Source organism: Tenebrio molitor, chromosome 1, assembly GCF_963966145.1.
Source record: "Tenebrio molitor chromosome 1, icTenMoli1.1, whole genome shotgun sequence".
NCBI lineage: Eukaryota > Metazoa > Arthropoda > Insecta > Coleoptera > Tenebrionidae > Tenebrio > Tenebrio molitor.
The window spans coordinates 8,363,131-8,377,421 of NC_091046.1; the positions used below are offsets into that span (position 1 = coordinate 8,363,131).

The 14,291-nt window shown below is 33.3% G+C and overlaps 1 protein-coding gene across 2 annotated transcripts in view; it reads right to left on the bottom strand.

Annotated features, from left to right (window-relative positions):
- LOC138125690 (uncharacterized) overlaps positions 1-9,351 on the bottom strand; it is a 75,531-nt gene extending 66,180 nt beyond the window's left edge. Inside the window, exons 1-2 of one of the 2 annotated variants that reach the window (XM_069041139.1) lie at positions 9,155-9,351; positions 5,405-5,557 (exon numbers count right to left, since the gene is read on the bottom strand). In XM_069041139.1, coding sequence (XP_068897240.1) covers positions 5,405-5,479 — 75 coding nt within the window. In that variant the 5' untranslated portion in view covers positions 5,480-5,557; positions 9,155-9,351. The remainder of the gene's footprint in view (positions 1-5,404; positions 5,558-9,154) is intronic. The other variant, XM_069041148.1, reaches the window with a different exon arrangement.
- Between the last annotated feature and the right edge of the window lie 4,940 nt (positions 9,352-14,291).

Genomic DNA, 14,291 nt, shown 5'->3' on the forward strand with positions numbered 1-14,291 from the left:
ATTTACTTAATTGCATTTGTAATGCAAATGGCGAATTGTTTTCGTTTGTAAAATAATCGCAACGACTTGTCGCACAACACACGCGTATTTCTAGAGTAGCACACCTCCAGAAATAAATTCTTTTCCCGGTATTTAACCCTAGTCTGGGTCCCACTGTGAAATACAATGAACGCCGAAGACAAAGTGTGTAACACAAGGCGAAACTCTTATTTCTTGATATTTATCTCGAGTATAATTTTCTCGCTGTTGTTCAGTAGTTTCTGTTGCCTTACAATGGAATTCCACTGTATGATATCAACTACATCTGCAAAAACTAATGTATCTTCCGACCCTGACAGACGGTATTAATGTCCGACATTCATCCCTCGACGTCCCGCGAGCGCAAACATGGACAAAACACTGAAAAAATCGCCCAAAAAAATTGAAGAAGACCGATTCTGTGATGTTTTAGGTGCAACCAAGTGTGACGCTTACAGCCCTTGTTTGGTGCCTTTTGTGATAACAAGACAAATTGGTGGAAACGGTTCGACGAATATCTATGATGTGGCACACACATAATGACTTGTTTGAAACTGATTTAGGGTGTGATAGTTTCTGCAAAGCTCTTTAACCGATATCAATCAAGAACTTATTTAAATTTTCGCCGGAGTCGCTTTGATGGCCGATAAGGGCAGCAGCGAAACTTTGATGTCTCTCTCGCATCCCAACTTAAGTGATTTTATATGGCCCATGCGAACGGAAGACCGATCAAAATTATTTGTACCTCGTGTATTACTAGGCGAATGAGAATGTGCGTCGAATAACAGGAAATGAATAATCAAAATCTCAATCAAAATTTGCATAATATGCAAAACAACGTAATGTGATTGATTTGGATTAAGCTCAGTAAACAACGCCCGATTAGTGTAAAAGTAGCGAAAGAATTTTAATTGGGGGTGGTAATTGCTACCGACCGCTAAAGTAAAAATTTGTCAATAAGTTGGTATTATTTTGACAACGTAAATTTTGAAGGGTGGGAAAGTGATGAATAACGTTCCTTTATTTTATCGGCGGTGATTTATTGAATGGCAAAGTGGCATCAAAGGAAAAACTTTTAGTAGGACGCTTTTGCGAAACTCACAAAATAACTAATTAAGAAGTCTGTTAGAATATTTTTCGATGGGTATCATATGTGACGTTTTAAAAATTAAAGAAGCAGTTTGGCTGCGAAGACTGTGTTAGCTATTGCGACGAAGCAAGTTGATTGGAACGTATTCGTAAACGTAAAACTAAAAGAAATGAACAAAAAGCACCGTCGTGTATCGTATTAAAGGGAAGATTTCTTGGGACAAAATCAAAATGTTGCTAATATACTAAGATTTTTTGACTAAACTCGGATGATTCCACCACTCGCCTCCGGCTCGTTGAATAATAAGTAGAAGAGTATTAAAAAAAAACAATCTCTGAAACTTGAATTTAATTTGATTTTTTAATATCTGATAATTCAAATTGTGTTTCGTTCAGCGGTTGCTACGCGACGCGCGACTCATTGTTTACAAACGCATCCGATTGGTGATCTGCCACTGTAGAATGAAAATACGAGGGATGTGATTGGCCGACAGCCGTGGATTCGAGTAGGTATATTCTAACACGAGGTGTGGAATCGATATTATTCTTTCATCCAACAAGAATGCATTCATTCTTTAATAATCGTGGAGAAAGTTATCGAAATGTATCGGGTGTTGAAAAATCTATTGTGAACGCATCACCGAATACAAACTCTGATCAGCTATTTAAATCTAACCTCACTTTTTGCGTTGCTTGTGTTTTTAATCTGTAGACTGACGAGTGATGCGTTCACAATCGATTCTACAACGTCATCTGTGGCGGGAAATTTAAATGAACACCCGATAACTCGGATAAGTAATCGAATATCTTTTTAAATATTCATTACAATCCATATTTTAGGATCAACCCATGTCCAAGTCTTGTTTATAATGATTGACGTTAATATTGTCATTTTTGTCCTTTTGTCAGAATTAAAATTACTAATATGCCGACAAAGAATTTTATTTTAACTTTATCAACTCTTCGTCAGAAATAAAAATTCTTTTTACGAAAAATGTAGTGGCCAATCAACTGGCTGAATCAATCTACGAGTCGATATTTGTCCAGTATGGCTTTCAATGCAATTAATTTACGACACAATTTGATTAAACGTACGGGTTTTAGTTAATGGAATTTGAAGTTTGATTATAGATAGAGCTGCAACCTTTTGGTTTACCAATCAGGAAGACCTCTCCTAAAACGAACTCTTTGTTTGATGCTGTATGCCAGCTGATGAAAGAACAATGGCGATTTAAAACGGTTTTCTCTCTGAGGAGCTACCTTTGCTGCCAGAGGCTTCGTTAATTTTCTACTGAAGACTCTTATAAAGTTAAAGCTAACAAGAAGCTCTAATTCGTTTCAACATCACATTTCAAAGAGTCGAAGACCTTAGGGCGTTGATACGCTAGTGCGAGAATAATAATTTTCACTTTTCGAAATAACAAAACCTGCAACTCGGCTGAAATTGCGCAGTTCAAAATTTATCTGAATAATGAAAGTTGACAATCAGCGAAAGTTTTTCCATTTTTCAGGAAAATTGCGTTGTTTCTAATATCGAACGAGCATCGCAACTCGAATTGAACGATATGAACCCAACGTGGGACCTATCCCTCGGGAATAAAGCATTTTCTCAATTTGGCCCTACATTAGGGTTTAGTGTATTCAGATGTGTAGAGGGCCAGAACTCAATTGTGAAGCTCTCCAAGGGTGACCGATTGTATAGTTATTGACGAGACAAAGTTTATTGTCAGTTTGTATTCAGATTTGGCGAACAAAGGGCTTTTGTTGGGAACAAAATTACCAAACAATATTACCGGATTAGTAAAAAGTGTTTTGCGATTGCTCCCAACAGAATTAGTTTTTGGAGTCACGGAATAATATTTACGAAGACGATTTATCACCACCATAAAATCGTAACAGGCCTATAAATAAGATAAAACAGAAATAAAACCGGCTTACTTGGACCGAGTGATAATTGTAATTCTATTTAGATAAATCTACTCGATTTATTTGACCGCTTTTATCACCAGTTTTAGCCGAGTCAAATTTTTGACGAAACGGAATCAAAGAGAGGACCGCGTCGGATTGTTGGCGAAGTGTTTTATTAAATTTTCGGAGAGATACTTATTAAGTTATAAATTTAAATAGAAATAACAGAAAATGCCGGTTAATCTAATTCGAGAATGCCACGAGATTATTTGTGGATTTTCGTTCCCTTTCTTTAAGGAATTTTCAAGTAAAATGAACGAAACCAGAATTATTACTGCAACTAAATTACGTTTTTCATATGGAACAAAGGCAGAACTTTGAGAAACTTTTTTTTTTAAGTTTCCCCTTATGAATTTTGTTATGTTTCAACGCACTCGCAAAATTGCTTCATTTGAAAAGTAAATGTAAAATAATGGTGGAACAAAAGTTATTATGAGGGAATAATTCAGAAGTTAATAGAAGGAAATAGAAGGAGCATCTCATTTAAGATACAGCAATTAGTTTGCCTCACTTTTATTTTCAGGAAATTATGAAATTGAACTGAAAATAATGTGGAGAATAAAGCGTGTTTGTTGATATTATAATACAAAAATTAAAAGAGAATGACAGGTTCATTATTTATTTTAATTTCAGCAGAATTAAGCTTTCATGTTATCGTATTAAATAATAATATTATTGTTAACAATAGTGAAAACAGTTGCGAGCAGAGTCACGTTCGAAACTAATATTGCTTTTGTTCATTGGTAAATAAATTTATTTTTTATCGAGTTGTTTTTTGCAAATAAAAATGGAGTAGTAAATAATAACACAGAACATGTTTATTTTATTATTATTATTACAACAGCTGTTGTAATGTTACCGTAGATGACTTATTAAACCTAGCAAATATCTTTTGTTTGATACCTCCTTAGGAAGTCTGTATCCATAGTTACCAGTGAGTGAAGGTTTCTCTTTCGTTCACTTCACTTTCGCTCACTGTCTTTCACTCACTGGTTTTCATTCACTCGTAAATTTTTCCAATTCTTTTTGATAACGTAATTTTGATTTTTTAGGTACCTCGTGACTCTTGCCTCTTCCGACATCATTAGGAACATATAACTCTTCATCATCCATTTCCACAATTTCCACAACGTGCACACAACCTTTTTATTGACGTTATAGAGACCTTTTTTTATTTTGTTGGTGTGTACTTTATTTTTTTCCATAGCAACAGATCCGTTCAAAAATAACTATTGTCCTTTTTTATTTTTTCTATTAACTCACGCTGAAATGTTTGTTATCAAATAAGTTTCAGTGCTTGGTCCTTGATAATTTTTCTTTATTCCTTACTGTTTTTGGGGGCAAAAAAAATAAAAATAGAACGTGAATTCAGAGGAAATTATCCAGGCTGCAAACATCACAATTTTGTCCCAAAAATTCCAAATCACCTGTTTGTGGATTATAGGTACAAGTAAATGAAGACCTCTGATTTTCCCATTCTAATTTGATCCGCGACACCTCCTAGAGGGTGAAAATGTCAAAAGAAGCATGTTAATCGCATAACATCGATTTGTATGATTCGTATGTTAAAATAGCCTGAACGTTTTTTGTAGTTTATTAAATTTTGAACAAATTTGATTATGTGAAAATTTCGATAGGACTACTATGTTCCACGATAATGCGACCCGTCGCAACCGAGCAATATGAATGACGCTTCAGAGTTGAAGCTGTCTGTTGCTACAATGACGATTCAATTTGCTAAAACTGGGGCACAGTTTTAGAGTCAATAGAATTACCTCTACAATGGTGGTAGCAAATTTCGAATTGGTTGATAATCGCAAAAGTTATCGACCATCAAAATTGATATTGATCTATCGTGTCTGTTCAAATATTGTTTAAATGATAAGCGTTCAAATACATTTTTTAAGTCACTGCTATTAATTCTGCAACTGATTAACTTTGCGTCAAAATGATTAAATATGTATAACATAAAGAAAACACATTTATTTTTCCAGCCGTTAGTTTTCAATAATTCTTTTACAACTGGTATCAATATGATATTTATGAATATTGATGGCCACCACATAACAGTTACAGTAAATCAGACCCTAGATTATGTCGGGCTGTGTAATTTGGAAGACGCATCGGAACAAGCTAGAATCGCTGCTTTATTCAAATATTTGTCGATGATTCCGAGCGACCTCAACTCTTCGTCTGCAGAGCGGGTAATTAGAAGTTTTTGTGTTACTTAGACTCTCCGCAAGGCCATTGTAAATAAATAGTCGCAGAGATCAAAGCTAGAGGGACGTCAAAAATGGGGTCGGGTTTTAATTAGAGAAGAGAAACTTACGGCAGTATAAAAGCCACACGCGAAGCTCCCCTTTCTGACCGACCTCCAGAAGCACCAAGAATGTAATATTGCCATTTTTCTGGTCTCCTTCACTCCATTGTTTTCTAATTCTAATAGTCGATGAGCGAGAAAATGCCGGGCTGATTGGTGTTGCTGGAAGTAACAGAATAAAACCTCACAGAAAGTTTGGAGACACAAGGCGAGGGCACAGCATTCGTTAATGTCTTCTTACGAAGGCAGAAAAATTGAAAACATTAGTCATTGATTGGTTCAAGCACAGTCATGTGTGGGTTCTGCTCGCTACATTTGTATTGGAAATTGGAATTTTCACACGTTTGAAAATGAGTGAAATATGTCTCTCGGTGATGGCATATGTGTATTTGATAGCGTTCTGCACGGAGTGGTGAAATTGCACATTTTGTCGCTCATTATTCCATTTAAATTTCTGTCACAGCTGCCAAAAAATTCAATATTCGGACTGCCCAAGTGCCCACACATGTCCAAAAGTTTTGGCGAATTTACACAGTAATCCCTAACGGTTCTTCAAGAGATAATTTATTTTAAAACGTATTTATGTAGGAGTATTTACGTTACATTTACTAATCGTGTCATTAGCAAGGTCTTTGAAATATATTGCCAGTGTAAGTGATCGTGTCAAGAAATTATTTAAGCATTACACAGGTGCATCCACGTTTGATGTTTGTAGAGTTTGCAACTGCAGCTTTGTAACGTACTCGAAATAGTGTTTCTTTGAAGGAAATGTAAATTTTTACAACTCGACACGTTCATCATTTTCTTTGCACATTGACATTTTCAGAAATAAGAGACATTGTTTATTAATAAATATTTATATCTGCTCTTGTTTATTTAAAACTAAGAACTTTTGACAGGGGTTTTACGTATATTAAGGAATGTGATAACATCAACATCGAGCTGAATTTTTATTTGAAAGTTTCTTTAAAAGTTGACGCAACTATCTGCTTGAGCTGTCCTCTATCGACTATTGAGGCGCTGAGAAAGAAAATTAAATTACTACAATACATATAATTGTAGATTGTGTTATTAGGATTAAAAGTGGTACTTTTTTGACGACCAATTTGTTTGCATTAGCGTATAGCGCTTTAAACTGACTCTAAAGGCCCGACTAATAAACTGATAAAAATTCAATTGTTCACCGAAGGGACACCAGATGAAGATGGTGATACCGACTGTTTCATTGTAATTTTACCTTAAACATATTGTACCATAAAGGTCATTTTTGTCTCATTCATAATTCTTGTCAAATCAGGTAGACATTTCGAACGAATATTCAATCCCTCATCTGCAGGGAGCGTTCTTAGTAAATTCAGATTTAATCGCAATTCTTTGGAAAATACAACAACACAATACCGCTCCCTGCATTTGGTGAATATTATCTGTAGTCGGGCCTTCAGAGTCAGATTAAACTCCTATTGCCGAGTTACTACAATTATTGCAAGTCTTTTGAAATTTTGAAATTTAAAAAATCTTCCACTTTTTTATTTTGCATTTTTTCCCAGTTGTGTGTAAACATTTTTTTAATCATGTGCCCGAAGCACAATTTCACATCTTCTTCTTACAACTTTTACATATCTGTATCATCATTTTGTGACAGATGTTGAAAAATATAATGTTTTAAATTTAATATTAATTTTTGTGTTCTCTTTTTAAAAATTACATTTATTTCCACCTTCTGAGGGGGAGATTCACGAAACTTTGCAAATTTGTAAATCGTTAACGAAACGGCAAATGCAATGCTTCAACAATGTTGGTTGTCATGGTTTTGAATTTGCAACACCTTATCGAGCCTTACCGAGTTTCGTGAATGACCCCCTAAGTAAATAACAGTTTACAGGCATTTGTGGTAACTAAGTAAATGAGTAGTTACGGGTAGAGACCTGTAATATTTTACGATGCTCATCAAAAATAATTAATCAAAACTAATTAAATGATTTTTGAAAAAGTTTATTATAAACACAAACAAATTTAACTATCAATTGCTCTTTGGATCGAATCAGTAGAGAACCGGACTTGCAGCGTTGGTAATTCCGTGCACTTGCACTTCAAGAAAATCGCCTTCAAAATCTTCATTGGGCATTAGAGCCATTCTTTCTTTTATTTATTTTTGTTGTTTATCTCAACACTATATCATCTTTTTATAAACATAAATAACAATTAAAAAACGATGTTTAAAGGCTGAAGGTGAAAATAAAAGTTTGTATCTGTACTGGGCTTACTGGGTTATGGAGACTCGTTCCTTCGTCACTCGTCCCACAAAAGCCTGCGCGCCCGTAAAGATTAATTTACTAAGCCCGTCACATAAATAACTATTACATCTAAATCATTTATACGAAATCTTTAATAGGTATAATAATTATTATCGGTCATGTTTGCCTAAGCACCATAGAATTTTAATAAGCTTGTTAATTAAAATGAGAAAAAAATGTTCTTTTTTTACCAAAAATTAATAATTTTAGAAAACGCACATGCATTTAATAATAACCATCTTTCATAAAGTTTCTAAACTAAAATCAGAATAAAAAAAGAATTTTGGCAAGTTTTCCTCGCGAAAATATATATAATAAATAAATTATTACTCAGGTACTTCAGTGAAATTCGTTAAATTCCAAAAATTTCCCTCAAAGAACTTTTTCGGAGTTTATAATCCGACTAATGTTCTTACCTTAGATTATCCTTTTTTACTTTAAACTCACTCCTTGTACATGCATAATTTAAACTCCTCCCTGCACCTTATCAAAAATGTTATACATTTAGTTTTTCAATCTTCTGAAAACACTATTAAAGATGCATTTGTTTCAAAGTACTCAGCTTTAAAAAGTTTTGCTCACCTTGCAACAAAATATTCCATCTCGGCTCTGTACTTACTCTACCAAAACATATTTTTATATCTTCTTTTACTCTGTTTAACCGTTTTTTTTTGCTAATTTTATTTCGTCACTCGAGGAAAAATTTTGGATATAATTGCTGTTACAGTTATGTCACTTTTATCTCATTTATATGACAGTGTAACCTGTTTAAGAGAGTTCATAAAACTTCATTCACCCTATTTTTGTTTATATTTATTAGGCTATTTATACGAAACTCCGCAAATGTCTATAAACTTTCATTATTCGATTCTCTTTCAACTACTTTCTTATCTGTCCTTTCCAGTACTAATGAAATTAAGAGCAAACTTAACTTTAATGACTCTCTGACCAGATCGCACCACAAACAGAAATTACAAAGCAATTAAGAACGAATTAATAATTTGCAAATTACCTATTCAAAAATAAAAAATAAAAATGTTCTAATTAGTAATTGTCCTAGCGAAAACAAAAATTACCCGTTTGTTCTCCGCAATTCAGTAGACGTAACTTTCCTGAAGGGAAACGGAATTAAAAACCAATAGAAAAAGTTAAACAAATAACTAATAACAACTTTGTTAATTAAAAATTTATTAGTCAACTACAATCTGCCTTAACGAAGCACTGTGCAAAGATATTCATAACAAAATATTTTTGAACTGTCTTAAATAATTAATTCGTAATTAATTTAAGTAGAAAACTAGCCAGTGTCTAAATGATACTACTGACAACCAAATAAATTTAGAATTGCATAATTGTTAAAAATATTAATAACAAATTATATTTGTTAGGCTGGGAGTATACATTTTCAGTTGGTGGTACAGTGTCAGAAATACTAATTAATTAGTCGATGAATTATTAAAATTACCGTATAATTTGGGAGAAGCTCGAAACGCCCTCTTCTACATGGTCGCCTTCGTCATCGGAAGACAGATCCAAGAAAAGTCTAACACGACGTAGGTCGTCATCAGGTTCTGTGCACACGTGTCTTTCAGCAAGAGCAAAGCAAGTTTCAGCCGGCGTCGAACACAAATCTGACAGGCCACTGAAACCGCTGTTGGAGGAAACTGCTATATTCAGTCCTGCTGAAACAAATTTAGCGAGCGCATGCTTACGCCGCAGGTGGTTGAAACCGAACGAGTAGGTAGTTCAACTATTTCCTAAACGTTATCTGGAGTAATCCAAGATGACCGTGATTTTGATCGGGACCCTGGCGGTCCGTCCCTTCCGTTACTTCCTGGGGGATTAAAATAATCTCCGGAACATAACCGGCGCACATCGACTGTACCGTCGATGAAGCCCTATCTAAACTGTTGCAAGATTGTAAAATTTGATAGTGGTTGATTCCTGCACAGCGAATTGGTCTGCTGTTGTGCGGGAAATGCGATAATTAATTATCGCTGCCCACGAATCGGCTTACTTATCGAGTTAAGCCGAAATAAGCCCGTGGCGCAACTGTTTGAAATTATCTTTTAATTCTCTGAGGTATTACAAGACAACGGTGACGTCAAACAGGTTAGCAGTTTCCACAATGGAAACAACGACGGGGGAAATTTCACAACAAAAATTTCCAGGGATTTTCTATTTGGAAGTCATAAGGGTTGGGTTTTATGAAACACGTCTTGAGCTGATGGTGCTTCTAATTAAGGGACCGACGGTTAATTGGAAATGTGAAATTCGTTTTCGCAGTCACGAAAATTGCAGGATAAAAGAAAAACTAAAAGTGACGATAAAAGTGAAATTCGGAATGTTCGTGCTTGCTTAATCGGTTTCAGGCAATAGTCTTGCTATAAGCTTGCTAATGATAAATCTGAAGTTGTCAAAATGTTTGCAATAATAATTTGCAGGTTATTTAGACTGTGTAATTTCTCGGTATTTATATTTCTCGATTTCCCGAAGCTCTGATTATTTTGTTAAATGAAATTGGTTTTTATTTAATTAAAATAAATTGGAATTTTGTTCCAAAAAATGGTAATTGTTACGTTTTCGTTGTATTTTTATACGCTTCTAATTTTATTGTGTTTTCGTTTTGAATCCAAAAATAATTCTCTTATTTGAAACCATTATTAATTTGAGGCGGTTCGCTAATTATTTTTCACAGGTTCACTCACCTTGTAAAAAAGAACAATTTAGATAAAAACTGTATTGTAGGTTTCGTAATAACCGATAATATGTTTATGAATTGCGTCATAAATTTTTATATGCAATTATGGATATATTTTCAAACATTGGGTCTTTATGATTTCCTTTAACATATATATGTATTTCAAAAAATCTGGTCCGCGTTCCAACTAGAACAATTTTGTTTTTCTGCTTTTTTATCATATTTTCAGCGTTAATTTTTCATTCTCGTTATTATCTCTTTTCGGTCATTTCTGCCATTTATGTATCTGAATAATCAATTGTTAGTCCAGTCTTTGAAATCGTAAATGCAAATCTTACGAAAATTTTTACTTTTAATGTTAATTCAAAATACAAAATTAAACGGGTGTAAAATATAAGGCGTCTAAATAAAAATCTGGTCAAGAGTGCTGTGAAAAATTTTACGAAGCGTGTTTAGCATAATATGTTACATTTAGCTAAGTGACAAACCACTCATCATGGCTCTTGCACTTGAAAATTCTCAAATTCTGACAGTGTTGAACAAAAAAATATTAAATAAAATTAATAGAAAATAAATTGGAATAAACCTTCTGAATAGCTAGAAAATAAGAAAAAGATAAGATTAATGTTATACAGGATGTCTCAAAATTCGCGAATTCCGAATTCAGAGCGTTGTAGGGGATCACTTCAGTAGTTCAAATATGGAAATAAAAAAAAATCGGGACCCCCCTCACAAAGATACATTGGTCTGAAGGTGCACTCTTTGAACTGCGTTTTCTTCAAATACAGGCTGAAAAGTTCATTGTTATTTATGGTGTAGATGATTGTGGAGAATAATAACGTAAAACAATTTTTTGAAGAATACCTTTACTTTGGAGTAAAAAAAATCTTAAATTTTTAAAATTTTTCACTGTGTCACTGTGGATTTGAAGGCTGCTATGTTTTGAACAAAATTAATCTTCTTCAGGAAGAGCGATTTTTCGAGCTCCACTGGGTCCTTCCCTACTACGCTCTGAATTCGGAATTCGCGAATTTTGAAACACCCTGTATGTATACATTTGAACATATACAGTCATGTTTCGAGGGAAATGTGGGCTGAACATTGAACAATATTTTCGTAGATTTTTTTGCTGCCAGAAAAAATAGCAGATTTCATTTATTTGTCAAAGTTGACATGTGATTATACAGTGTCGAACAAAATGATCTTCATCTAGTTACCCTAGTAAAAATACGATGTGCCGTTCTACAGGCAGTACCCCAACCTCAAAATATACATCAAAATTCCAAATATGATTTATCGCGAATAATAATAATAAAATACGCCTCAATAATTAAAGTGTTTTCTTGCATCGTATACCTATACATTTTAATCGTTTGTTAATTCAATTCAATAAATTGCAATAATTGCCAATTTGGTTGATAACATTTATCCACAGAACTTAAAAGTCACTTCAAAAAACAGTAGAGCGGTGCATGAAAATTTACATGGGAAAAAATTCCAAAGCTGACTAGATGATAATCATTTTGTTCCACACTCTACTTTTCAAAGCAATTTTACCGAAAAGTACCTACCTAATGATAATAAAATAACAACCACTGAATTATTAATTTTAGCCAATTTTTTTAAAATAAAATGTTAACTAATTAACTGCTTGAAGTCACATTTAAAACCCAAAAAAGAAATTGTCCCAGATTTATATGAACAAGTGAAATTGAAAGTTACTTTACAACAGTTGTCCCAGATTTACTTGAACATGACTGTACATCTAGGTATTTCAGTTCAGCTATTCAGTCAGTATACAAGGGCCAACAACAATGTTCGGAAATTCAATAAACGATAATAGAAATATAATATAATAGTCAAAGCTTTATGGTAGGTATATGGGAAGAGGGGAAATAGCCCAGCTAATTAATTACAAGGGAAGCGTTGAGAAATTTTGCAGTAAATTGACAGATATTTGTGCAGAATCATTTATCCAGGTCTCTCTTCAGGCACCGAACAATTTATTAAATTAAATTAAATAAGCAAGTAAGAAGTGTTATCGCTCGACCATAAAAATGAGTCTACGTAAAAAGTCGTTCAACACGATAATGAAACTTAATTCTTAACCTCTTGTCTTTGCATTATTAGTATTATCACACATAACCACAGATTAAGATTCGCATAACATAACTTTAAAGTTACGAATTGCAGTGCTATTGGACCGTACTAACACAGCGGCGCGGTCTAATGTGACTCATTCGTATAGGAATCGTTCTCAAATCAAAACCACTTTTGATTTTGCTGAAACTGTTAAGACACCTGCGTATTATCGAATTCATGAATACCTTTCACAAATTCAGAAAACGATCACAAACAAGTTTAGGTATTGAAATTTGGACAAGACAACGTCTGTCGGGTCAGCTAGTCTACAATAATTTTGAATCACCCAATATCATATCTTACCACATTCTAGCCATACAGGGTTATTCACGAGACGGGTACTTCTGAATGTCTTTTTCCCGCAACTCGTTATACATATTGCAATAATTTCTTGATTTCAAATTTTGAAAATAATTATAAGAAAAAATAATAGAAATATTTGTACTGCATTCATAGACTACAAAAAAGCCTATGATTCAGTACCACATTCATGGTTAATTAAAGTTCTTAAAATTTATAAAATTAATTTGGATTTGATTAACTTTTTATCCCATGTTATGACATTTTGGAAAACTACTTTAAATTTATCAATAAACAATACTAAATTAAAATCCGAGCCTATTCAAATTAAACGGGGAATTTATCAAGGAGATTCTTTAAGTCCTTTATGGTTTTGTCTAGCCATCAATCCTTTGACAAATCTATTAAATAGCACTGGATATGGTTTCAATATTAGAGTTAATAATACCACACTATCCAAATTAAATCACCTTCTTTATATGGATGACATAAAACTTTATGCATCTAAAAAGAATCACATTTTATCTTTACTAACAATAACTGAAAATATCTCAAATGATATTGGCATGAGTTTTGGTATTGATAAGTGTAAAACGCAATCAATATGTCGTGGTCATTACGAAAATTTAGAATATATAACTAAAGAAGGAGAAATCATTAAAAATTTAAATAAAGGAGAATTTTATAAATATTTAGGTATTAATCAATCAAATCATATTCAACATTCAATTATAAAAGAAAATTTAGAAAAACAATTTTATTTAAGAATTAAATCTATTTTAAAATCAAAATTAAACGATAATAATTTAATTAAAGCAGTTAATACATATGCTGTTCCATTGTTGACCTATTCTTTTGGTGTTATAAAATGGTCCAAAAGCAAGCATATCTTTTAGATATAGCTGTTCCAAATTCACACAATATAACACAGACATATAATACAAAAATTAATAAATATTTAGAACTATCCGTTGCTATGAGAAATCTTTGGTGTTTAGAAAAAATTTCGATTTTACCTTTTATAATTTCAGCAACAGGAATAGTACCGCAATCTCTTTTTAAAAATTTAAAAATTTTGGACTTAGAGAACACATTGGTGCTTGAAATTCAAAAAGGTATATTATTATACTCATCACATCGTGAGGAAATTCCTTAACATTGACACAGAACATAAAACACAAAAAAGTCAAAATGTGGAGGCGAGACGCCGGTAATTATGTTGATAAGCACTGCATTATTACTTGATAGTATTATCCGTAATAGTGTATGTACTCCGGCAAAATTGCCGTGCCGCCGGGTGGAGGTGGGATACGAAAAAATTGAATCCACGATGTCTCTTTAACGTTAAACTAAAAATTCTTTGTCAATTCGAAAAATTTGTTTTTACAATAATGACGAAAAGACTGACATGCTCGTCATTTATGGAGAGTGTGGAAAGAATGCTGTCGCCGCTGCAGCC